At 49.2% G+C, this 25,574-nt stretch overlaps 1 protein-coding gene across 1 annotated transcript; it reads left to right on the top strand.

Moving 5' to 3' along the window:
- Window positions 1-373: 373 nt before the first annotated feature.
- SLC66A3 (solute carrier family 66 member 3) lies at window positions 374-25,375 on the top strand. The gene is made up of 7 exons (XM_050753954.1): window positions 374-701; window positions 5,499-5,581; window positions 5,658-5,727; window positions 9,233-9,290; window positions 18,082-18,202; window positions 21,156-21,197; window positions 24,255-25,375. The coding sequence occupies exons 1-7, from the start codon at window positions 559-561 to the stop codon at window positions 24,344-24,346; spliced, it is 609 nt and encodes a 202-aa protein (XP_050609911.1). The 5' UTR covers window positions 374-558; the 3' UTR covers window positions 24,347-25,375.
- The last annotated feature ends 199 nt before the right edge of the window (window positions 25,376-25,574 follow it).

Here is a 25,574-nt window from a genome sequence, read left to right as displayed (position 1 = left end):
CGGCGGCTGCTAAACTATCAGGTCGCAAGAAAGCGGAAAAACGAAGCAGCTGCCGGCGGAGCCCACAGGCCAGGGTGGGACAGTGGCCCAGGGGCGGGGCTAGGAGGGGCGGGGCGAGGCGAGGTTGGCCAGGGGGCGGAGCGAGGAGGGACGGGGCGGAGCGAGGTTGGCCAGGGGATTGGGCTAGGTGAGGCCGACCGGGAGGGGCGAATCTGGGGGCGGGGCGAGGTGAGGCGGGTCCGAGAACTGAGCGATCCCGGGCCGGTGGGAGGTGGGCCCATGGGCGGGGCTGCCGCCCGTGGGCGGGGCGAGATGAGGCTGGCCAGGGGGCGGGGCGAGGCCTGGTGGATTAGGCGAGGCGGGCCAGGGGGCGGGGTGCGTCCAGGGGAGGGGCCGAGCGAGGCGGATCCGGAGCAAGGCGGAGCGCGGAGGGGCGGACCCTGGCTGGGTGGTCCCGGGCGGATCCCGGGAGGGCGGAAGGCTTCGGCAGAGCTGTGCCGCCGAGGCTGAGCGGCCCTTTACCGCTGCCGCCGCCCCCGTGCCCAAACCCGTGGCGCTATGGAGGCGGCGCTGCTGGGGCTGTGCAACTGGAGCACGCTGGGCGTGTGCGCCGCGCTGAAGCTGCCGCAGATCTCCGCTGTACTAGCTGCGCGCAGCGCGCGGGGCCTCAGCCTTCCGAGTTTACTTCTGGAGCTGGCAGGGTAAGGCCGGGGGCGACCAGGGCTGCCTCCTTCCCCCTCGCAGCTGCTGCCCCCTGGGAGCCCGGGAGAGCCTCGGCTCGAAGTAGGGCGGGGATGATCCTTGCACGCCGGCGTCGCAGCTGGGCGGCCGAGGGTGAACTAGGTAGCCTAGGGGCTCGGGGTGCTCTTCCCAGGGCCACCCGCCACCCGCTTACTTACATTGTTTCTCACCAAGTCCCGCGTGGCACGAATTGACTATGCACGCCCATTTTACAGATGAGGAAACAGACCCAGCGGAGGCAGCCCTCGGTGCGCTAGTGACAAAACCTGCTGGCCCTGAGCAAGGCCATTTGCACCTCGAGGCTGTCATATTCTTTGTCCCTAAACTCACCACGCACCCTCAGCCTCTTTTTCGGGCCTCGGTTTCCTCACCTGTGAAATAAGGGGTTGAACTAAGAATGGCTGAATCTCTTCTCTTCTCCCGGTGGTTGGTGGGGAACCTTTCCTGGTTATTTAATGAGATTCCTTGGGAGGGGGTCTTAAGACAATTGCATTTCTTATAGAAAGAAGTTTCCTTAGTCATCTATAAGGACGTTGGAGAGTCTCTGCAGTTGGGAAGGGGTGACGTAGAGGTCATTAAGTCCCTGATTCTGAGGCAGCTTCTAAGGCCTTCCTATTCAAAGTATTCATCATGCCAGAGCACCAAACTTTTGGCGTATCATTTTTGAGCCCCAACAATGGGAAAACGCATACCTGAACCTAGTGATCTCGCCCGTTGCCCCTGGCCAGGCCAGGCCCTCCACTTTGCTCCCCGCCATCACCCAGTGGGGTCTGAAGGCTGGATCCTCCACACAAGCCGTCCTGGAGCGCAAGGTGGGCGAGGTCGGGGGTGCGGGACACAGGATGGGAAGAAGCCAATGGGTGCGGGGGAGAAAGAGGAGACCTCAGATGTGGGAGAGTGAGGGACCCCACTCAGCCTCTGGACTCTGCGCCAGCCCTATGGAGCCCAGCCCTGGGCACAGTCATCCAGTGGGGAGCTTTGAGGGGAAATTTCTGGGAAAGCTTTGCAGTGGGAGGGGCTGTGACCTCTTCCAGGCTTGTGAGTGACTCTGCCCTGTGGGGTGTGGAGGGGGGTCCCAGGCTGGATGGCAGGGTTGAGGGCCAACCAGGGGAGGCAGGCAGCCTGTGTTTCAGGTTGGTGCCGCCGCCAGGCTGGGAGCAGAGAGGCTGGAGCGATGAGGCTGTGGCAGAGGACACAGGCTGGAAGTGGCTGCAGTGACCGCTCAGGTGGGAGAGGGGACAAGGGCATGAAAGCCAAGAGCAGGATTTGGCCTTGGCCCCTTGCTAGGTCTCCGAGCTGGGGAAGCTGAAGCTGGACCCATGATGGAAAAGAAGCCAGGCCGTCTGTAGAGTCCGTAGATTCCCTCCTGCCACCAGCCCCTAGGCCTGCATTTCCACCACCTTTGCACCGTTGCTTGAAAAACGCAAACCCTCAGAGATACGTAGGTGAGGGCTCATATTAAATCTGTCAGCTGTCACCTCTCCCAGCTTACCTTAGTCCCAGCTCGCCTTAGTGAAAGCCAGACCTCTGGCAGTGGAAGGATCTTCCTGGGCATGGGAGCCCAGGGGTTGGGTGCGGCAGTGGCTTGCTGCTGTCCCTGCTGGCCTGTCTGAGGGGCTTGCTGTTATCACTACAGGTAAAGGGGACTCTGTCAGGGCTGGTGCACCAGCTCTGCAGCCTCCAAGCCAGGGCCAGGGCCAGGCACACAGACTTCTGTACATGGGCACACAGACTTCTGTCAGGGCCCAGCTGCAGTGCCAGCCTCGCCTGGAAGACAGGCTGGAAGGGATCAAGGCTCTACCCTTGCTGAATTCCAGTAGATTTGATCTCCATACCGCCAGCTGTTTATTATCATGTGGCATTGCCTGAGCATTCCATGTGTTGACTCTATGCATTGTATAAATTATCATGAATCATAATCTCATTTAATCCTTACAGCAGCCTTAGGAGGTAGGTGTTGTTTTTGTCCCCAGACAATGAGAACCGGAGTTAGGGAGGTAAGGAGCCCAGGGCAGCAGCGGGCTGGGTAGCCCAGCAGGGTCCTGGCCCTCCCTTCTGCCTGCCTGCCTCCCTCATGCCCTTCCCAGCCTTGCCTGGGAGGCCCGCCTGGGGCTGGCCATGCTTGCCAGCTGGGCCCTGGGCCCCTGACCAGATCCGGCAGCAGCCAGAGTTAGAGCGGAAGGAACTCCAGGGCTGCCTCAGTCAGCCGTCTGGACGGCACGGGCCCTCTTTGGGTCTCCATTTCCCAGTTCTGAGAGCATCGAGTCAATTGGAGCATGAAATGTGTCTTAATGACGCCAGAAAAGCCTTTTTAGTGTGGCTTGGTGTGAAGGGCAGGAGCCTCCGCCCAGGGACCTGCCTCTGCCGCCCAGGGGCATTCCTTGTAGCTGGGGCCTTCCCCCTCCCTGGTTCCCAACCTTGCTGCTTCTCAGCCTTGCTGGCGGCCTCCTGCCCTGCCTGCAGGGCTCTGCCTCCCTGCTCTCTGCAGCCAGGAGCCTCCTGGAACACAGGATCCATAGGACCTGCCCTGCCTGCAGCCTTCCGTGGACTGCGGCCCTCCCTCGATGGACCCTTAGGCTGTAGAACCTTGGTCTCTGGGTAGGATGCCTTTGGAGCCCACTAAGTGCTCCAGGTCACTTGTCCCCCAGCCTGGGTGGGGGTATGTTTTGTTTAACCCTCTAGCAGGTGTTGAGGGAGAAAACTCCAACAGTTGCATGGAGCAGATGGGAATGGAGACGAAAAAAATGGGTCTGTGTCAGATGCCCGGCCAGCATGATTTTATGATGATGAGCATTGTAGCGATTTCTTATTAAAATGAACTTTAAAGGGCCAGGCATGGTGGTTCTCGCCTGTAATCCCAGCACTTTGGGAGGCCGAGATGGGCAGATCACCTGAGGTCAGGAGTTCAAGACCAGCCTTGCCAACATGGTGAAGCCCCGTCTCTACTAAAAACACAAAAATTAGCCAGGCGTGGTGGCGCACACCTGTACTCTAAGCTACTTGGGAGGCTGAGCAGGAGAACCGCTTGAACCCGGGAGGTGGAGGTTGCAGTGACTGAGATCGCGCCACCGCACTCCAGCCTAGGCGACAGAGCAAGACTCCATCTCAAAAAAAAAAAAAAAAAAAAAAGAAACATTAAAACTAAAGGAAAGACATTGCCCCCACCTCCCCAGGTTGCAGGGGCTGGGGGAGTTTGAGTCCCAGGGAAAGCAGGGAGTAGATGACAAAACCTGCAGGGGCAGCAACGGCTGCGTCCAGATCAGCCTCGGGAAATCCAGGCTCTTCATCTTGTATGTTCTTGTGTCTTTGGGCCTCCGTTTCCCTAAGTGGTCTGTGAGATGTGGAGGCCAGCATGGATGACCCCTGGAGGTGAGAACGGGCTCTGACATCCCCAGGTTCTCAGGCCTGGCCTGCGGACTGTGGCTGCGTCCCAGGGTCAGCACACCGTTAGTTCAATGGTGAAGACCCCCATAGCTTTTGTTCTTCAGCACTCAGCGGCTGGCTGTGGCCCCACAGAGGGGCTGGGGTGCAGCCTCCCGCTCTGCCAGCCGCTCTGGCTCCATCTCACAGGGGAACAGAGAGGGCTGCTCAGGAGGCTGGCAGGAGGAAGAGCCCCTGCGGCAGGGCAGGGCTGGGCAGAGGCACCGCTTATCCCTGAAGCTGGGAGGTGGCCCAGCTGCCAAGCGCCCAGAGGGTCGGCAGGCAGCTGGGGGTGGGGACCCTCCTGGGCACGGTGGGGGCCTCCACTCGGGGACCAGGCCTGCGGGAGGCCCTCGTGCTCAGGGCGACGCTGGGACCTCCTCCGACTCCGCCCCCAGCTAAGTCGCGCACTGTCGGAAACAGGCTAGGGAGGCACAGCCTGTTTGTGAACCGGGCTTTTCCAGGATTCCTTCCCAGCTTAGGCGATCGGAGACCCTGGGGGATCCCTCCTGTGCATTGAAGTCCCGTGGTTCCTGCTCCCCTTTCTTCCCGACCTGAGTGGTCTGAACACACAGGTGAGAGGGAGGGAGCCACAAAGCTGGGTGTGGGACAAACAGCCCCAGGAGACCACGGGGATTCCGGTCCTGAGGGAGGAGACAGCTGGGTGTGAGGGGGAGGCAGGAAGCTCTGCCTTTTCTTCTGAGAAGGTGGGACCCTGGGGTCTTTGCAGCATCCTCACAGCTGGAATCTTAGTGAAACTGATGGTGGTTCTTTGTGCTTTTCCCCCACTGCCATCTCAACCAGGCAGCTCTTCTGGAAGGCAACTGGACCATCCAGGTGCTGTTCTAACTCTTAAAACATGGCTACAGACCCCCATCCAGGGATGGCTGCAGCCCCTCGGATCCTTGTGCCTCTGCAGCTTCTCAGAGTGGAGGGCAGATGTGTGCAGCAGCTGAGGGGCAGCTGCTGGGGTCAGTGAGAGCCCAACGTGGCAGGCAGGCCAGCAAGCGTGGGCCCAGAAGGCCCAGTCTCATACTCCTGCTCAGGGATTTGCCTTCTGTAAAATTCCTTTGTAAGTGACCATCTCAAGGCACTTCATAGAGGTCATGGGTATTGCACTATGGCCCGGTGCCCAGTAAGTTCTGGATGCTCCAAAAATTGTACAGATGATTCAACTGAATTCCATCTATTTTGTTCTAAACCTTCGTCTTTAACACTGGGGTATCCACACCACCACTGCGAGGATTCGGCAAACTGACCTGTGTTCCGGGTGCCTGCCAGGCCCCGACAGCTGCGTTTTGGGGCAGCCGCGTGGACATGTGCCCTCATCTTTCCAGGTTCCTGGTGTTTCTCCGGTACCAGTGTTACTATGGGTATCCGCCGCTGACCTACCTGGAGTACCCCATCCTCATCGCACAAGGTAACAGCCCCTTCCCTGTCCGGCGGGCTGCTGCGGGGCTCCCCTCCCTCCCTCACTCATAGCCTCTCTCTTTCAGATGTCATCCTCCTGCTGTGTATCTTTCATTTTAACGGGAACGTGAAGCAGGCCACTCCTTACATCGCTGTGTATCCTTTCCGAATCTGAGCCAGAAGTGGGAACAGGGGTGTTATTTGCGAATAGTATGCATTGTGAAGCAGGCTTCTTTACCAGATGTGTATTTTTTGGTTAAAAAAAAAGAATCTCAAATATAAATGTGTCCACGTACACTAGAGATGCCCTCAGTACAGCCCCTGCTGCCCCTCCGAGACCAGCATGCCCTGGGTGGTGCCAGCAGGCCGAGTGGAAGGCAGATGGGTCGAGTCCACCCTTGCTAAGAGCGGCATCATCCAGCTGCATTAGTTCATCTGAGACATTTCTTCCTGCCCTGATAATGGTCCCCAAGGATTGGAAGCAATAATGAGAGTATCCGGCGCCTCTCAAGACGTTAGCTTAGAGGCTGAGCCTTGAGGTCTGAGCAGCAGTCGGTGGCTGAGGCTTGCAGTGGAAGCCTGGTCAGCTCAAAGATGTGTCCCCGCTCAGTGGCACTTCCTGTGAATGAGGGTGAGGCTTCACTTCAGCTCTCTTTGTAAAGACTCACTAGTTGAACGTCATGACACTCCTTAAAAAGCCAGGAGAGGCCGGGCGCGGTGGCTCACACCTGTAATCCCAGCACTTTGGGAGGCCGAGGCAGGCGGATCATGAGGTCAGGAGATCGAGACCATCCTGGCTAACAAGGTGAAACCCTGTATCTACTAAAAATACAAAAAAATTAGCCGGGTGTGGTGGCGGGCACCTGTAGTCCCAACTACTCGGGAAGCTGAGGGCGGGAGAATGGTGTGAACCCGGGAGGCGGAGCTTGCAATGAGCCGAGATGGCACCACTGCACTCCAGCCTGGGTGACAGAGCAAGACTCCGTCTCAAAAAAAAAAAAAAAAAAAAGCCAGGAGAGTGTTTTTTGTTGTTGTTTGTTTGTTTGTTTTGAGGCGGTCTTGCTCTGTGGCCCAGGCTGGATGACAGTGGTGGGATCAAAGCTCACTGCAGCCTTGACCTCCTTGGTCAAGCTTAATTGTCTTGATCAAGCGATCCTCCTGCCTCAGCCTCCCGAGTAGCTTGGACTATCGAAGCATGCCACCACACTCAGCTAATTTTTAAATTTTTTGTAGGTACGCGGGTCTCCCTATATTGCCCAAGCTATAAGATGTGTTAACCTTTTTTTTAAGAGACAGGGTCTCACCGTGTCACCCAGGCTGGAGTGCAGTGGCTGGATTATAGCTCACTGCAGTCTTGAACTTCTGGGGCCAAGGAATTCTCCCGCCTCAGCCTCCTGAGTAGCTGGAACTACAGGTGCATGCTACCATGCCCAGCTAATTAAAAAATTTTTTTTTTAGAGATTGGGTCCCAGTGTATTGCCCAGACTAGTCTTGAACTCCTGGACTCAAGCGACCTTTCCACCTTGGCTTTCCAAAGTGCTGGGATTACAGGCATGAGCCGCCACTCCTGGCCCAGGAAAGTGTTTTCAATGGCACTAGCTGTCAGCCTGTCCTGCCACATCTGTGAAATGTCCTGAGCTGTTTCTTCCCATGCCCTCTTCAGAGCAGAGGAAGGAGGGCAGAGCCAGGCCTGTGGCCCGAGTGACCTAAGCGCAGGCCATGAGAATGTGGGTGTGGAGTGGTGGGAAACAGCTGGCCTGGAGCCGGACAGGACAGGTCCCTGCCACCACAGCGGTGGCTTCAGCATACACCAGAAACTGCGCGTCCCCCATCTGTGACGTGGGATCATAATGCCTATGTTTTAGGGTTGTTGTGGAAGCTAGAAGTGCCAGAAACACAGTCAAGCAGAGTAAATGACAGGGCCGTTGTGGTGGTTTTACCAGCAGCGAGGCTCTGCAGCCTGTGTCGGTGGAGGCAGCTGGGTTCTGGCCGAGTCCTGACCCTCTGCTGTTTCCCCGAGTGGTAAGCTCTGCTGCCTCCGTTTCTCTCTGCAGAAAGAGGGACTGCACAGCTGGACTGCACCTCAACACTTCACAGTCAGTCCCAGCTGGTTAAAGTACTGGTAAATGGTACTTTGAAGATGAAAAGAGTTACGTGATTTACTTTTGAAATACAATGCAACAGCTTTGTGCAAATGGTGAGTCTGCAGATTAGAAAATTTGGGTGCTGGTGGCACTGGGAGATATCACATAGCTGGAGGCTGATGGCGAGTCCGTAGTATCAGCAAGATGCTTATAATCTCCTGTTGGACTTACAGAGAGCAAAAGAATAGGGTTACCATATTAAGGAATACTTTTACATATTGCATGGGATATACTTCTACTGAAAATTATTGACCAGGTGCAGTGGCTCATGCCTGTAACCCCAGTGGGTTGCGTGGTCTAAGTGGCAGGATCTTTTGAGGTCAGGAGTTTGAGGCTAGCCTGGGCAGCATAGTGGGATTCCCTAGTGCTCCAAAAAAAAGAAAAAAAATGATTCAAGCATGGTGTCTCACACCAATAAATAACTCGGGAAAAGTTATTTATTTTCCACCTGAAATTCAAATTTAACTGGGTGTCCTGTACTTTAATTTGTGAAATCTGGCAACCCTACAAATAAATCATCTGTAGGATCTCAGGAGCTCCTACTATTGGTCAAATTTTATAAAATGTATATTCCAAATACACAGAATGAGGTGGGATAGAACAGAATTGGTTGGGGGAGGAGTCACAAAAATTAGCTTTCAAAATTGAGTTAGTGTTTTCAAAACAGGATTCTCTCCAGCCAGCTTCGAGCTACCTTCTGGTGTTGACCAGGCTGTGAGTATTTAGTTCCACTGACTTTTAGCACCGGGCATTGTTTCAGTATCTTCATTTAATTAATGTTTGAAATTATAATAATAGCAGTCTCTTGAGTCGGTGCTACGTGCTTTTAGGCATTTGGGAGGTAGAGTAAGGAATGTTGAGTCCATTTTACAGATAAGCAAATCAAGGTAGAAAGATGGAAAGTGACTTTCCCAAGGCCACTCCAGAGACTCTTGGCGGTCCCCTTCCAGCCCTGGCCGCTGTCTCCTGGGTGCTTGTTCAGCTCCCAGCTGGCCTCTGTTCCTGTGGCGTCGCCGAGCTCAGTGCACACGCCTGACTCCCAGCATTGCCCACCCCTACTGTATCGTTTTTACAGTGGAGTTAGTGGGAAAGGTGGAAGTCAGTAAACAGAAGTTCACATCACACCGATTTTGCAGAACATTCCTGCTTTATAATGTTGGACTTCTCCTTTAAGTGCTTAGCTTTTGACCATAAATCGGAGATGTCTGCATGGTCTGGAATTAAGTGGTCAGTGAAAACCACTAGGAATGTTCCCAGTCGTCGGGAGCAGTCCATGAGTGTGGGTGTCTTTGTATTTCTCTTCCGTAACCTGCTTTCGTTCTTTTGAACTCCCAGCAGGTGTTCACTTGCAACCCTTTTCATCCCTTCCAAATCTGGCAGATTCTGGTAGCATGTCCCCCTCTCCCACCCACCTGGCTTCCATGTGCAGCTCTCTGTGGTCTTGGTTTGTATATGTGAGATGGGAGGGTGGCGGGGATGTGGGCGACCCACTGCTGTGTCCCTTAACACTTGGTAAGATTGGTGTCTTCTTGGTTCGTCCTCGCCCTGCAGAAGTGGATCATAGACCTGGCCATGGTAAGTGTTGTGCTTGAAAAGAAAGTAGGAGGAATAAGCTACCTTGGAGAGAACTTGATAGATTATATATATATATGTATGTAATTTTTTTTTTTTTGAGATGGAGTTTCGCTCTTGTTGCCCAGGCTGGAATACAATGGCACAATCGGTTCACCACAACCTCTGCCTCCTGGGTTCAAGGGATTCTCCTGCCTCAACCTCCCCAGTAGCTGGGATTACAGGCATGTGCCACCATGCCCAGCTAATTTTTGTATTTTTAGTAGAGGCAGGGTTTCGCCATGTTGGCCAGGCTGGTCTCGAACTCCTGACCTCAGGTGATCCACACGCCTTGGCTTCCCAAAGTGCTGGGATTACAGGTTTGAGCCTAGGCACCCGGCCACTAGCAGTTTTAGAATGAAGAATTGAGCATCAGTTAATGAGCTGCTTCTTAGGTTCATAATGGCATGTTGGCCTTGTCCTGGAGAAGGGCCGACTATTTTCATACTTGGCTCAGGGCTGAAAATTTCCAAGGGCTTCTGAGGGTGGTTGAGGATGTGTTTGACCACAGACCTCTCCAAGGTGACAGAAGTGAAAGAGAAAAGAAGGAGGAGAACTAACTGGTGGTCGCAGGGCACTGCCTGCCACACCTGGACTCATGAATTTCTTTCCCCTTTCCCCCAGCGTCTTGTCTGTGAACAAGATTCTCTGTTAAATTTCTGTTACATTTCAACCCTGTTTCTTTGGAGAACAAATAAGTAGGGTTGCCGTATTAAAAAGGAACTCTTTTTCAGTACAGGTATGTCCAAAATATTGCATGGGGCCAGGCGCGGTGGCTCACGCCTGTAATCTCAACACCTTGGGAGGCCGAGGTAGGCGGATCACCTGAGGTCAGCAGTTCGAGGCCAGCCTGGCCAACAGGCGAAACCCCATTCTCTACTAAAAGAAAACAAAAATTAGCCAGGCATGGTGGCGGGCACCTGTAATTCCAGCTACTTGGGAGACTGAGTCAGGAGAATCGCTTCAACCCCGGGAGGCAGAGCTTGCAGTGAGCTGAGATCATGCCACTGCATTCCAGCCTAGGTGACAGAGCGAGACTCCATCTCAAAAAACAAACAAACAAAATATTGCGTGGGACATACTTGTACTAAAACATTTGTTGTTGTTGATCTGAAATTTAAATTTAACTAGATGTCTTGTATTTTTTTTTTTTTGCCAAATCTCAACCCTGTAAATGAGCCTTCCCTCTGTTCTCTCTGTTGTCTCTGTTCTCTCTGTTCTCTGTTGTCTCTGTTCTCTCTGTTGTCTCTGTTGTCTCTGTTGTCTCTGTTCTCTCTGTTCTCTCTGTTGTCTCTGTTCTCTGTTCTCTCTGTTGTCTCTGTTGTCTCTGTTGTCTCTGTTCTCTCTGTTGTCTCTGTTGTCTCTGTTGTCTCTGTTGTCTCTGTTCTCTCTGTTCTCTCTGTTGTCTCTGTTGTCTCTGTTGTCTCTGTTGTCTCTGTTCTCTCTGTTGTCTCTGTTGTCTCTGTTCTCTCTGTTGTCTCTGTTCTCTCTGTTCTCTCTGTTCTCTGTTCTCTCTGTTGTCTCTGTTCTCTGTTGTCTCTGTTCTCTCTGTTGTCTCTGTTCTCTCTGTTGTCTCTGTTGTCTCTGTTGTCTCTGTTGTCTCTGTTCTCTGTTGTCTCTGTTGTCTCTGTTGTCTCTGTTCTCTCTGTTGTCTCTGTTGTCTCTGTTGTCTCTGTTCTCTCTGTTGTCTCTGTTGTCTCTGTTCTCTCTGTTGTCTCTGTTGTCTCTGTTGTCTCTGTTCTCTCTGTTGTCTCTGTTGTCTCTGTTCTCTCTGTTGTCTCTGTTGTCTCTGTTGTCTCTGTTGTCTCTGTTGTCTCTGTTGTCTCTGTTGTCTCTGTTGTCTCTGTTCTCTCTGTTGTCTCTGTTGTCTCTGTTGTCTCTGTTGTCTCTGTTCTCTCTGTTGTCTCTGTTGTCTCTGTTCTCTCTGTTGTCTCTGTTGTCTCTGTTGTCTCTGTTGTCTCTGTTCTCTCTGTTGTCTCTGTTGTCTCTGTTCTCTCTGTTGTCTCTGTTGTCTCTGTTCTCTCTGTTCTCTCTGTTGTCTCTGTTGTCTCTGTTGTCTCTGTTGTCTCTGTTCTCTCTGTTGTCTCTCTGTTGTCTCTGTTGTCTCTGTTCTCTCTGTTGTCTCTGTTGTCTCTGTTCTCTCTGTTGTCTCTGTTGTCTCTGTTGTCTCTGTTCTCTCTGTTGTCTCTGTTCTCTCTGTTGTCTCTGTTGTCTCTGTTCTCTCTGTTGTCTCTGTTGTCTCTGTTGTCTCTGTTCTCTCTGTTGTCTCTGTTGTCTCTGTTGTCTCTGTTCTCTCTGTTGTCTCTGTTCTCTCTGTTGTCTCTGTTGTCTCTGTTCTCTCTGTTGTCTCTGTTGTCTCTGTTGTCTCTGTTCTCTCTGTTGTCTCTGTTGTCTCTGTTCTCTCTGTTCTCTCTGTTCTCTCTGTTGTCTCTGTTGTCTCTGTTCTCTCTGTTGTCTCTGTTCTCTCTTGTCTCTGTTGTCTCTGTTCTCTCTGTTGTCTCTGTTCTCTCTGTTGTCTCTGTTGTCTCTGTTCTCTCTGTTGTCTCTGTTGTCTCTGTTCTCTCTGTTGTCTCTGTTGTCTCTGTTGTCTCTGTTGTCTCTGTTCTCTGTTGTCTCTGTTGTCTCTGTTCTCTGTTGTCTCTGTTCTCTCTGTTGTCTCTGTTGTCTCTGTTGTCTCTGTTCTCTCTGTTGTCTCTGTTGTCTCTGTTGTCTCTGTTCTCTCTGTTCTCTCTGTTGTCTCTGTTCTCAGTAGCTCCTACTACTGATTGAGTTGGGGTGGTTCTAGTTTGGGGGTGATTAGCTCCCATACAGCAGCCGTGAGCCTTCACCCCTCAGGAAACATCCTTCCAGCAATGTTGAGATATAGGCTTGTCAAGAACGGCTGGGTGCAGTGGCTCACGCCTGTAATCCCAGCACTTTGGGAGGCCGAGGCGTGTGGATCACTTGAGGTCAGCAGTTCGAGACCAGCCTGGCCAAAATGGCGAAACCCCATCTCTACTAAAAATACAAAAATTAGCGGGGCGTGGTGGCGCGTGCCTGTAATCCCAGCTACTCCGGAGGCTGAGGCAGGAGAATCGCTTGAACCTGCGAGGTGGAGGTTGCAGTGAGCCATGATCAAACCGTTGCACTCCAGCCTGGGCAACAGAGCGAGACTCTGTTTCAAAAACAAAACAAAACAAAACAAAAGAATCACGTTCAGGGGTCAAAGACAGCAACAGCTTTTTGGTGTTTCTTCTGTACCCTTAGCAGTAGTCGTCTAGTCTAACCACACACTGATGATGTAACATTTCATGAAATGTAATTTTGATTCTTTCCTTTATCATGCGAGGGCTGAACACCAGGCTCCGTGCTGTGTCTGCCCATAGCCCTCCTTCACTGACTCAATGAGTGTTCCTCATGCACCTGCTCTGAGGTGCCAGGGCCCGGGGCACAAGGTGGCCCAGATCTGAGAGTCATGGAGAGCCCCAGTGCAGGAGGACCCGCAGGGCCTTCAGAGCTCACACATGGTAGCGAAACTCCAGAATCCTAGAGAGGAGCGGATGCTGCTTGAATCAGTGGAAAACCTCCATTGTAGAATGTTCTGTTTTTTGGCTTTCAAATGCAGGTACCCCAGATTGTTCCCCCAGAGGTCCTAAACTGTGCTTTCATGGTTAAATTGATAATTCATATACTCATGGTTTATTCACAAGAAAATGATTAAAGTACTTAAAAATGATCCCCATAACAGCTAAGCATCCCTTCTCCTTTCCAATCCTGTTCCTAGACTAGACTGTTTTACAGAAAAATTTCATAGTCTCCAATTGAATTGATGTGATAAGACATTCCGGGGCTCAGTTAGGGCCCAAACCAACACTGTTTCAGGATTGTAAAGATGGCTTTGTTCCTGAAAGATGAATCTGGTAGAATATCTAGCAGGCAAGCTTGTGTTTAGCACGAGTGTGTCGTAATGTGGTCTGGGGCCCTGATGTGTGTGAACAAAGCCAGCTTCCCCAGCTCTTCCCATCCCGCACCGACTCCTTGCCACCCCGCCGAGCCTGTGGTCTGGCTAGTTCTCTGGTGCGAGCCCTCCCCTGCAGCCCTCCCTCCTCTGCTCTGTCCAGGTCTCCTGATTGTACAAGAGCCCCCTCTCCTCACAGGCCTTCCTGCCTGGGGTCAGCCATCCTCCAAGCCATCCGCACCTAGCTCCCAGGGTGACTTTAATCCTGCCACAGGCCTGACCACAGGTCCTTGGTCAACTCCTCTGCCCAAGAGCACTTCCTACGGTTCCCTTCTCCATAATTCCTTTTTTTTTTTTTTTCTTTTGATACAGAGTCTCACCCTGTTGCCCAAGCTAGAGTGCAGTGGTGTGATCTCGGCTCACTGCAACCTCTGCCTTCTGGGTTCAAATGATTCTTGTGCCTGAGCCTCCTGAGTGTTTTGTTTCAATTTAATTTAATGTAACTTAATTTAGGAGAGCTAAGTAATTAAACATGAGGCCAAAGTACATAAGAAAGTGGCAGTCTTTTATTGCAAATATGCACACACTCTCGGGCGAAGTTCTCTGGTCCTCAGGTGTGGGGGGCCAGGGAGGTCGTGCCGGCGCTCTCGGGTGATGTTCTCCGGTCCACAAATGCGGGGGCCGAAGAAGTCACACTGGCTCCTGCCGGCAGCGGACTTTTATGCATTGGTACTGGAAGGGGGAGGGCAGTGGGCAGGATAAGGGCGTGATAGGGGCGTCTCCGTAGGCGTGGCCGGGTAAGTTTCGATCTCTTTGGATTGACATCACCTGGCGCATGCTCGGTTGATCTGCATCTTCCCGCACGCGGGAAAGTTGGTGAGGAAGAACCCGGAAGCAACATGGATTATGCCTTCTTGTTCACCTTCCTCCATCTTGTCCTTTCTCCTTCACCCAAACACTGAGTAGCTGGGACCACAGGCACATGCAACCATGGCTGGCTAATTTTTGTATTTTTTGTAGAGATGGGGTTTCACCATGTTGGTCAGGCTGGTCTTGAACTCCTGGCCTCAAGTGATCCTCCCGCTTTGGCCTCCCGAAGTGTTGGGATTACAGGCTTGAGCCACTGCACCTGGCCTCCCTTCTCCATAATTCTTCCTTGTCCAAGTAACCCTTTCTGTCCTCCCAAGTCACGCTGGGTGCACTTTTATCATCACGTTTGCCAAACTGCATTATTATTAAGGATTTATTCCCTCAGCAAGGATTTGTTGAGTGCCGGCCAGGTGCCAGCACTGTCACAGGTCCTGGGGACCCAGCAGGAAACAGACTGAGTGTTCTCCGTGAGCTTTCCTTCTGGGGAGACAGAAGGTCAACAAGCTGCTCTTGTCAAGGCCAGCGGCTTTCATTCATGCCAGAGCCCGTGACCAGTTCTCATTCCTCTTCTTCATATCTCGGTAGCTTTTGACGCCATCGATCAGGACTCCTGAAGGGGTGGCCTGCCTCTTCACACCTGTGGGCATTTCTCATTAGGTGGAACAAGAGACTTGAGAAAAGAAATGAGACACAGACAAAGTATAGAGAAAGAAAAAGTGGACCCAGGGGACCAGCGCTCAGCATACAGAGGACCCGCACCGGCACCGGTCTCTCAGTTCCCTCAGTATTTATTGATCACTATCTTTACTATCTTAGAAAAAGGGAAGTGGCAGGATAATAGGATCATTGTAGGGAGAAGGTCAGCAGTAAGACATATGAATAAAGATCTCTGTGACATGAATAAGTTTAAGGAAAAGTGCTGTGCTTGATATGCATATGCAAACATCTCCATAAACCTTTTTAGTGCATAAAGAGTAGCATTGCCGCTAGCACGTCCCACCTTCAGCCCTAAGGCGGTTTTCTCCTTTCTCAGTAAACAGAACATGCAATCGGGTTTTACACCGAGATGTTCCATTGCCCAGGGACGGGCAGGAGACAGATGCTTTTCTCTATCTCAACTGCCAAGAGGCCTTCTTTCCTCTTACACTAGTCCTCCTCAGCACAGACCCTTCACAGGTGTCAGGCTAGGGGACGATCAGGTCTTTGCCTTCCCACAAGGCCATATTTCAGACCATCACATGGGGAGAAACCTTGGACAATACCTAGCTTTCCCAGGCAGAGGTCCCTGCGACCTTCCGACCTTCCGCAGTGTATGTGTCCCTGGGTACTTGAGATTAAGAGAATAGTGATGACTTTTCACAAGCAAGCTGCCTTCAGGCACTTGTTTAACAAAGCACATCCTGCACAGCCCAAAATCCGTTAAACCTTGAGTCACAACAGCACATGTCTCTTGCAAGGACAAGTTTGGGGGTAGGGTCACAGATTAACAGCATCTCAAATACAGAACAAAATGGAGTCTCTTATGTCTACTTCTTTCTATATAGACACAGTAACAGTCTGATCTCTCTTTTCCCCACAGACTCCTCCTTGAATCGCTTTGCCCACCTGGCTTCCAGGACGCCTTGCTCTCCAGTGTCCCTTCCCCTTGATCCTTTCTGTGTCCTTACTGATTCCTCCTCAGTTCCCTGATTCCAGTGTTTCCAGGGCTCCAACACACACCTCACAGCCAACCACTGGCTACCCTTGCCTGACAGTGAGCCTCTCCAACCTTGTGTGTCCAGAACTGGGTTTCTGATCTCCCACCCTGCCCCCTCCCTCCTTCATCTTAATCTGTCTCAATTAATGGCAACTCCATTCTTCCACTGCAAAGGCCAGAAACACTGGAGTTTAGAATCACCCTGGATTCCTGGATTTCTCTTTTTCTTTTTTTTTCTTCTCTTTCTTTCTTCCTTTCTTTCCTTTCTTTTCTTTCCTTTTTTTTTTGAGACAGAGTCTTGCTCTGTCACCAGGCTGGAGTGCAGTGGCATGATCTCAGCTCACTGCAACCTCCACCTCCCAGATTCAAGTGATTCTCCTGCCTCAGCCTCCCGAGTAGCTGGGACTACAGGTGCATGCCACCATGCCCAGCTAATTTTTGCATTTTTAGTAGAGACGGGGTTTCACCATGTTGGCCAGGATGTCTCGATCTCTTGACCTCGTGATCCACCTGCCTCAGCCTCCCAGAGTACTGGGATTATAGGCGTGAGCCACCGTGCCCAGCCAGATTTCTCTTTTTCTCACATCCTATTACCACTCCCTCAGCAAATCCTATTGGCTTTGCCTTGGAAATATATCTGGAACCTGAACACTTCTCACCTCATCTGTTTCTACTGCCCTCCTACAAACCCAGGTGACTGCACTAGCCTAACTGGTCTCCCAGGTGTCACCTCATCTCCCTTCGGCCTACACCCAACCCGGAGACGGGAGTTTCAGCTGCTGAAGAGACTGGTGCTGGCAGGGCTGGTGGTGGTCAGCATGGAGGATGCTGTGCAGAGCAGCAGGCTGATGTGTGAGGATCACTTCCTCACCGTGTAGCAGAGGCCTGAGCGCACACAGACTAGCAGAATAGCCAGCAATTCAGGGCTGAAGCGCCACAGCTTGCTGCTGGAGTTCACGTTTGTCAGTTCAGAACAGCATAGTTTTCCCCAAGCTCTAAAGCACAGTATCTCAGTACTTCTTTTTTCCTTTTTTTTTTTTTTTGAGACGGAGTCTCACTCTGTTGCCAGGGCTGGAGTGCAGCGATGAGATCTCAGCTCACTGCAGCCTCTGCCTCCCGGGTTCAAGCGATTCTCCTGCCTCAGCCTTCCGAGTAGCTGGGGTTACACGCGCCCGCCACTACACCCAGCTAATTTTTTTCTGTTTTTGGTAGAGACGGGGTTTCACCATGTTGGCCAGGCTAGTCTCAAACTCCTGACCTTGTGATTTGTCCGCCTCAGCCTCTCAAAGTGCTGAGATTACAGGCCTGAGCCACCGCACCTGGCCCCTCAGTACTTAGTTCTTATTGGAGGTGTGGATAGATGAACCTCTGTGGCCATCCATTGATTCTTTCTCATTCCCAACTTCAAACTAGCCCTGGCCATTAGTTACCCACTGCATGGTGGAATCTGTGAGTTATAAATAAATGTCTTAAGCTGGGCGTGGTGGCTCACGCCTGTAATCCCAACATATTGGGGGGCCAAGGCAGGCGGATCACCTGAGGTCAGGAGTTTGAGACCAGCCTGGCCAACATGGCAAAACCCCATTTCTACTAAAAATACAAAAATTAACCAGGCGTGGTGGCGCGTGCCTGTACTCCCAGCTACTCGAGAGGCTGAGACAGGAGAATTTTTTGAACCTGGGAGGCGGGGGTTGCAGTGAACCAAGATTGTGCCACTGCACTCCAGCTTGGGCGACAGAGTGAGACTCTGTCTTAACTAACGAACAAAATAAATAAATGTCTCACTATTGCATTCTTTTTCACCAAAGTTAGGTTTCAACTTTGTACAAATCCATTATTTTGACTTGAAAATTTGGCTTCAAAAGTGCTTTGAGTATCTGGTGCTCTTTTGTTTTTGCATTTTTTTTTTTTTTGAGACGGAGTCTCACTCCATTGTCCAGGCTGGAGTGCAGTGGCACGATCTCAGCTCACTGTGAGCTTCGCCTCCTGGGTTCACGCCATTTTCCTGCCTCAGCCTCCCAAGTAGCTGGGACTACAGGCGCCCACCAACACGCCCAGCTAATTTTTTGTATTTTTAGTAGAGATGGGGTTTCACCGTGTTAGCCAGGATGGTCTCGATCTCCTGCCCTCGTGATCCGCCCGCCTCGGCCTCCCAAAGTGCTGGGATTACAGGTGTGAGCCACCGTGCCCAGGCCTCTTTTGCTTTTTTAACAAACAGACTCGTGACTTTCTCACATTTTATCTGCAAACAGAATCTATGTACTTTCATCAGCGCGGCCAGTAAGTTTGCACAGCTCCAGTGTCTATGGAAGACGAGAGACTCGGGAACTGTGAGTGCGCTGACTTGGAGCCTCTCTTCCTATACCTGTGCAAGTAAGGACCGGACTCAGACGGTGGGGAGGCCTTTGGTAGCACCAAGTGTCTACCTAGTAGGGTGTTAAGTTGGTGTTGAAGTAACATGGTCCCTGGCGCTTTACTGCTTTACAAATAGCTGTTCAGCTAGAACCTCCTAAGTGTATCCATGTTTACAAAGATGATTTAATGCAAAGTGTTCTCCATTTTCTGTAAGATCTAAGTTGCCAAGAAAAAAAAAATGAAAGCGTATTTTTCTCCAAAAATCTGGCCTGATATTAATTAGTTCTCTCTTCTTTGAAAGGATGAAGAGGTTGATTATATTGAATGCACTAATTTATCTTAAAAATTTGAATATAACAGGTTTTAAAAGATGAACAGTGGCTTTTGAGAATGAATAAAATGTGTTGTAATGGAGATTTTCAGCAGCCACATTGTTTGGTCTTAACTTTAAAATGTTCACTGTTCATCTGGATTCTTACAAAAACTACCTAAAATACATATATGGTATATATAGGTAGAAACATTTTTATAATTCAGAGCTGTCACATTAGTTGGATTTCTAGTTTTAGATATTTTAAGTAGATTTCATCACGGTTCTTCTGCATCTTAAAGGGCCAATGTCTCCATCCATGACTGCTGGTCTTTATATTCAACAAGTTGCTTGTCTTAATTATGTCTTAAAATCAAGATTTTCTTTCTTTGACAGGGTCTCGCTCTCTCACAGGCTGGAGTGCAGTGATGTGATCTTCACTCACTGCAGGTTTCCAAGTAGCTGGGAGTACGGGCACACACCACCACACCTGGCTAATTATTAATTATTATTATTATTATTTTGAGACAGTCTTGCTCTGTCACCCAGGCTGGAGTGCAGTGGTGCAATCTTGGCTCACTGCAACCTCTGCCTCCAAGGCAAGCGATTCTCCTGCCTCAGCCTCCCGAGTAGCTGGGATTACAGGCACATGCCACCATGCCTGGCTAATTGTATTTTTAGTAGAGACAGATTTTCACCATGTTGGCTAGGCTGGTTTTGAACTCCTGACCTCAAGTGATCCACCCGCCTTGGCCTCCCAAAGTGCTAGGATTACAGGCGTGAGCCACCGCCCCCAGCCAATTTTTTGTAGAGACGGGTCTCGCTATGTTGCCAAGGCTGGTCTCAGACTACTGGGCTCAAGTGTTCATCTCACCTCAGCCTCCCAAAGTGTTGGGGTTACAGGTGTGAGCCACTGTACCTGGCCCTGTATGTTTTCTTACAGGTGTGAGCCACTGTACCTGGCCCTGTATGTTTTCTTACAGGTGTGAGCCACTGTACCTGGCCCTGTATGTTTTCTTTGGAGAAATGTCTATTCAGATCCTTTGCCCATTTTTTAATTGGGTCTTTTGAGTTTCTTACATATTTTGGTCATTAACCCTTGTCAGATGTGTGGTTATTAACAGCCTTTTAAAAAGTTTGAGAGTCCTTTGGTGGCTGCCTCCCTAACTGAAGTCTTCTGTCTACTTACATGATTTATTTAAATGATGATTTAATCAACAGCTATTTATGTGGTGTCTGTGTGTAAAGCCTTGGTTTATCAAATGTGTCAACAAAACATTTTATAGGATTTGGCCTCTGCCTTTCAGGGGCTTGCAGTTTAGTTGGAAGATAAGACAAAAAAACTACTATGTCAGTATGTGCTACATGCAGAATGTGTTAGCAGAGAGGGCTTTTGATGGGCTGGTATTGGGCTAGGAAAGGCATGCCTTGAGCTGCAGGCCGTGGTCTTCTCTAACTCCCAAGTCATGCCGCTCTCTGCTCTTGTGTGTCGGTTTAAACTGTTACTCCAGTTTCCTGAATGTTTACTAAGTAAAGGGCTATAGCACACAAATGAACTAAACAAAATAGTTCTAGTTAAACCCTTGGAAAAATCTTCCCCTTTTCTGGGCCTCAGTCTCCTTATCTATAAAATGCAAGGATAGAAATCAGTGCTTTGAAAACCTTTATTGTTTGTTTTTTGAGATGGAGTTTCGCTCTTTCGCTTAGGCTGGAGTGTGGTGGCACAATCTCAGCTCACTGCAACCTCCGCCTTCCCGTTTCAAGCAGTTCTCCTGCCTCAGCCTCCCAAGTAGCTGGGATTACAGGCGCCAGCCACCACACCCGGCTAATTTTTGTATTTTTAGTGGAGACAGGGGTTTCACCATGTTGGCCAGGCTGGTCTCGAACTCCTGACCTCATGATCTACCTGCCTCAGCCTCCCAAAGTGCTGGGATTACAGACGCGAGCCACTGCGCCTGGCCAAAACGTTGTTTTTAATTAGTGGGAGCCTTTCTTTAAATAAAACTACCCAGAGGCTCAATTTGTAACTGAGAATTATTAAGACTTGCTTTTGGAGGGTCGGGGGTTGCGGGTTAGCACAGAAGACAGTGGAAGGGAGCGCAGTCTTTCTGAGTTTCCGCGGGCAGCGCTTGAGTACCGTCTAGGTACCCTCCCTTATGAGTAGTTTCAAAACCATTGGGGTAGGATGCATGGCTGGTTTTTGTTTTTGTTTTTGAGATGGAGTCTGGCTCTGTCGCCTTGGCTGGAGTGCATTGGCGTGATCTCAGCTCACTGCAACCTTCTCCTCCTAGGTTCAAGTGATTCTCCTGCCTCAGCCTCCTGAGTAGCTGGGATTACAGGTGCCCGTCACTACACCTGGCTAATTTTTGTATTTTTAGTAGAGACAGCGTTTTGCCATGTTGGCCCGGCTGGTCTCGAACTCCTGACCTCAGGTGATCTGGCATGGCTAGTTTTTATGTAATTACGAAACACAGCACTATTTGGTTTTCTGTACTACCAAACTCTATCAAGAATAGTTAATATATATAGGTAAAAAAAATAAAAATAATTAAGAAATAATGGTTAATATATATTGGGATATTAAAAGGGAAAGACATTATTAGCTAAACCCCAAAATGTCTGAGAGGCAAGTTACTTATTGATGCAAGTTTTCTTTTACAGCAAGAATCATCACAACCTTAATGACCACCAATGATTTTACAAGTAAGCAAAATATATTCTCACTTCCTTTTTGAGTTTTGTGCTATTTGTGCCTCCTTCATTTGTAAACTGTCTTAGGGCTTAATGGATGGACTTGGCTCTATTGGATTACAGATTTAGAAGATGGCAGCAATGTATTCCTACTCTTCTTGGTAACCATTTTTATTATTAAGCCTCTCCTTCTTATAGTCCAGGGGATAGAATATGCACAAGATAATAGATTCCTATCTCCATGGAACTTCCACTTAAGCAGTGGAATTGGACATGAGGTAATCACACAATTCCCTATTGAATTCTAATGGGACATGGTTTGGAAGAGTAGGGCAGGATGAGCATCTAAGGAGAACCTGGCCTAGTTTGCAGGAGCTGGGCAGATTAATTTGAAGAAGAGCGATCGTGAGGAAGAGTAGAGGTTTAGCCAGAGGAAAGGGTGCTGGGGGAGGCCAGACTCCTAACAAGGAGCAGCATGTGAAGGTCATGAGTGAAGGACAAAGGGCTAGAGTGCGGAGAGCAGGGGGACAGTGACAAGCGGGTGAGTTTCAGGAGAGGAAGGGCGCGAGGCTGGCAGTGGCCCAAGTATCCAGGGCCTACAAGAACTGCCCACAAACAGTAGGAAGCCTCTGGAGGCTTTGAAGCAGGGAAGTGGTGTCACCAATGGACTATGTTCTTGTTCTGTTTCTTTAAAAGAAAAAGCTGCAATGGAAGAGGAAGTACTTTGGTTAACCACAAAATAATTTAGTAATTCCTTAGGCTGTTTTCAACTCCCAAATCAAGCATATATTATACATCTTTGGAAAATGATTAGAACAGATGGGTGTCACCTGTGAAGATCAGACAATGTCCCCAGCATGGAGCCCTTTTAAATGAGCTAATTATTATTTGAGAAATAGTGCTTCAGAACAGAGACATGTTTGTTAGTCTCTTCCTGGAGGTTATACCTTTGCTCGAATACTTTTTGTCAGTTCTGATGGTAGGACTAAAATTGTTCTGGTCAAAGCATAAACTTTGATCAAGTGGGAAATGGGAAGGAAGACAGGCTTGGGGCTTTCCACAGGACTTGAATTCTCAGCATGGAAAGGAGAGTCAAACCACAAGTAAACAACAAAACCTATACATTAGAAATTAAGTTTAAAAGATCAAGATTGTTCTAATTGTGACTTATTTCTTATCTATGACAGCTATTCTTGAAAGTGATCAGTGTATCTGGGAATAACTTTTTTTGTTTTGAGATGGATTCTCACTCTGTCACCCAGGCTGGAGTGCAGTGGCGTGATCTTGGCTCACTGCAACCTCTGCCTCCCACGTTCAAGCAGTTCTCCTGCCAGAGTAGCTGGGATTACAGGCATGCGCTACTATGCCTGGCTAATTTTTGTATTTCTAGTAGAGACGGGGTTTCACCATGTTGGCCAGGCTGGTCTCGAACTCCTGACTTCAGGTGATCCACCCGCCTCCGTCTCCCAAAGTGCTGGGTTTACAGGCGTGCGCACCGCGCCCAGACTGGGAATAGCTTTTTAAAAACAGTGTAGCTAAAATCTTACATGTGTTTTACAAACACAAAGATATCTTAAATCTCATTAAACCTATTTATCAGGAGTTTTATCTGTACCTTACAATAGAAGTGAAGTCACTGTTAAAGTTATGTATATGTATTTTTATTTTTCCATAAAGAGACACATTTTCATGCTTACTTGAATATAAAATATGCCTTGTTATGTGGGCCAGTTTTTCAGGATGATCTTAACAGAATATGTTAAACCACCCTTGCTTAACATGGAATGTTCTGACACAGCAGCACCCTCAGGACTTCAGATGAATAAAGGGATTATAAAGGGATTTTTAAAAGTTATAACCCTTCTTAGGCCAGGTGTGGTGGCTCATGCCTGTAATCCCAGCACTTTGGGAGGCCAAGGTGGGCAGATCACTTGAGGTCAGGAGTTTGAGACCAACCTGGCCAACATGGTGAGACCCCATCTCTACTAAAAATACAAAAAATAGCCAGACGTGGTGGCGGGCGCTTGTCATCCCAGCTTCCTGAGGACTGAGGCTGGAGAATCACTTGAACCCAGAAGGTGGAGGTTGCAGTGAGCCGAGACAGGCCACTGAACCCCAGCCTGGGTGACAGAGCGAGACTGTCTCCAAAAAAAAAAGAAAAAAAAAGTTACAACCCTTCTTAGCCAGAGCCACATTACTATCAATTGAGCACTTAAGATGATAAATTACGGCCGGGCGCGGTGCCTCAAGCCTGTAATCCCAGCATTTTGGAAGGCCGAGACGGGCGGATCACAAGGTCAGGAGATCGAGACCATCCTGGCTAACCCGGTGAAACCTCGTCTCTACTAAAAAATACAAAAAACTAGTCGGGGCCGGGCGCGGTGGCTCAAGCCTGTAATCCTAGCACTTTGGGAGGCCGAGACGGGCGGATCACGAGGTCAGGAGATCGAGACCATCCTGGCTAACACAGTGAAACCCCGTCTCTACTAAAAATACAAAAACTTAGCCGGGCGAGGTGGCAGGCGCCTGTAGTCCCAGCTACTCGGGAGGCTGAGGCAGGAGAATGGCGTGAACCTGGGGGGCGGAGCTTGCAGTGAGCTGAGATCCGGCCACTGCACTCCAGCCTGGGTGACAGAGCGAGACTCCGTCTCAAAAAAAAAAAAAAAAAAAAAAAAAAAAAAACTAGTCGGGCGAGGTGGCGGGCGCCTGTAGTCCCAGCTACTTGGGAGGCTGAGGCAGGAGAACGGCGTAAACCTGAAAGGCGGAGCTTGCAGTGAGCTGAGATCCGGCCACTGCACTCCAGTTTGGGCGACAAAGTAAGACTCCGTCTCAAAAAAAAAAAAAAAAAAAAAAAAAGATGATAAATTACTATTTATGAATTCAGGCCAAGGGGCCGAAAGTAGTTATTATGATAGGAAGATCATTTCCCCAGAAATACCTGGAACCAAAATTGTTCATTTTGGTGGTTGGGGGTGAAGCTTTATTTAGGCTTACACTTTGAGCAGGAGGTGGTTTTGCTCTATATTGTGAAGACGGTTTTTAATACACCTTTTTTTTTTTTTTTCCCAGTTCTTACACGTTTTGTGATCATGCTGGCTTTAAATATATGGGTAACCGTGACAGTACTTCGCTACCGGAAGACAGCTATAAAGGCTGAATGATGGATACATTATTCCTTCACACAGTGGATTCTGAGTAACTGAACCAAAGGAAAAAGAAGCTCTTTGCTAAATTAATAAATTTAGTAAATTTCATAAATTTTATACATTTAGTAAATCAGTTTATAATCTTTGAAGCCAAAGGCTTCTTTAGACTTAAAGAGCCACTTAAACACTTGTTTGAAAATACCAATTTCCCTCCTTCGTTAGGTTACGGTAGCGCTCAGACGTCTGCAGTGCAGAGAAGGCCAGTGACGGTTGGAAGTCATCCACGAAGCCCATTTTGAGGCCATTTTGACCCTTACTCTTAAGTTCTATATGAAGAACTACATCGATTTGTTGGCTTTCAGAATCTTTTAGGAAATAAATCCTCTCCATGACAAAAATGAACATGAACGGAGTGGCATTTTGTTCCAAGTCAGAGGTGGACACCTATAATAAATGACTAGGGTTCACTTTCTGGGACTAATGTTTAATTGTAACATAGATACAACAGGGTGGCCTTGTTTTATATAATACAGTATTACACCTGCACGTGCTCTAGCAAGGATACCAAGGCAAGCACACATGTAACTGGCTTGAGTTTGTATCAAAATAGTCCTTCAACTTCGCACTGTGCCTTAAGTAATTCCTAACAAAAGGTACTAGGATTAGCTGCAATCTCTTCTTTCGATGAGGAAATCCCAGTAAGCTTTCTGCTTCAAGGACAATGCTGCCATTGTTTAAAGGGCCACAACTATATAATTACCACTGCTGGAATCTGGTACAAAATACGTTTTGTCTACTGAAAACATACACAGTAAAGGGTGTTAGGTAGGTTCTGTCCAGTTCTTAGGGATTTTTTCACATTATAGTATTTTTACCCTAAATATGATGTTAAGATTATTATATACTGTATTTTCTTCTAAATTAACCCTAATGTTTAAAAACTCACTTTCCCCCTTTAATTGAAGGCATTGTTTTGTTATATGCAGTAATGATGTTTACCAGAGATTATTGTTTCCTATGCAAAATAAATTTTCGTATTTTGAATTCTGCTGAGTCTTAAAATTGTCAATCATTAATATGACTATTTTATGTAAGGTATAGTTTTTAAATAAACTAGTTAATCCTTTTAGAACTACTGCTTGGGACCAACAGGAAGAGGAACATGGTATCTAAAAACAATTATTCATTCTGTAGTTGTTAAAATTACAGATATCATATTTTTAAACATCCAAGTTAATCTTTC

The sequence above is a fragment of the Macaca thibetana genome, chromosome 13 (genome assembly GCF_024542745.1).
Source record: "Macaca thibetana thibetana isolate TM-01 chromosome 13, ASM2454274v1, whole genome shotgun sequence".
Lineage (NCBI taxonomy): Eukaryota > Metazoa > Chordata > Mammalia > Primates > Cercopithecidae > Macaca > Macaca thibetana.
The sequence above is the reverse complement of the archived record's forward strand: the minus strand, read 5'-3'. Positions and strand labels throughout refer to the sequence as shown.

Coding starts and splice junctions, on each gene's coding strand:
- SLC66A3 (XM_050753954.1), top strand. CDS start 559: ATGGAGGCGGCGCTGCTGGGGCTGTGCAACTGGAGCACGCTGGGCGTG. Junction 5,582..5,657: donor CCCCATCCTCATCGCACAAG/GTAACAGCCCCT, acceptor TCTCTCTTTCAG/ATGTCATCCTCCTGCTGTGT. Junction 9,291..18,081: donor GGATCATAGACCTGGCCATG/GTAAGTGTTGTG, acceptor ATCTGCAAACAG/AATCTATGTACTTTCATCAG.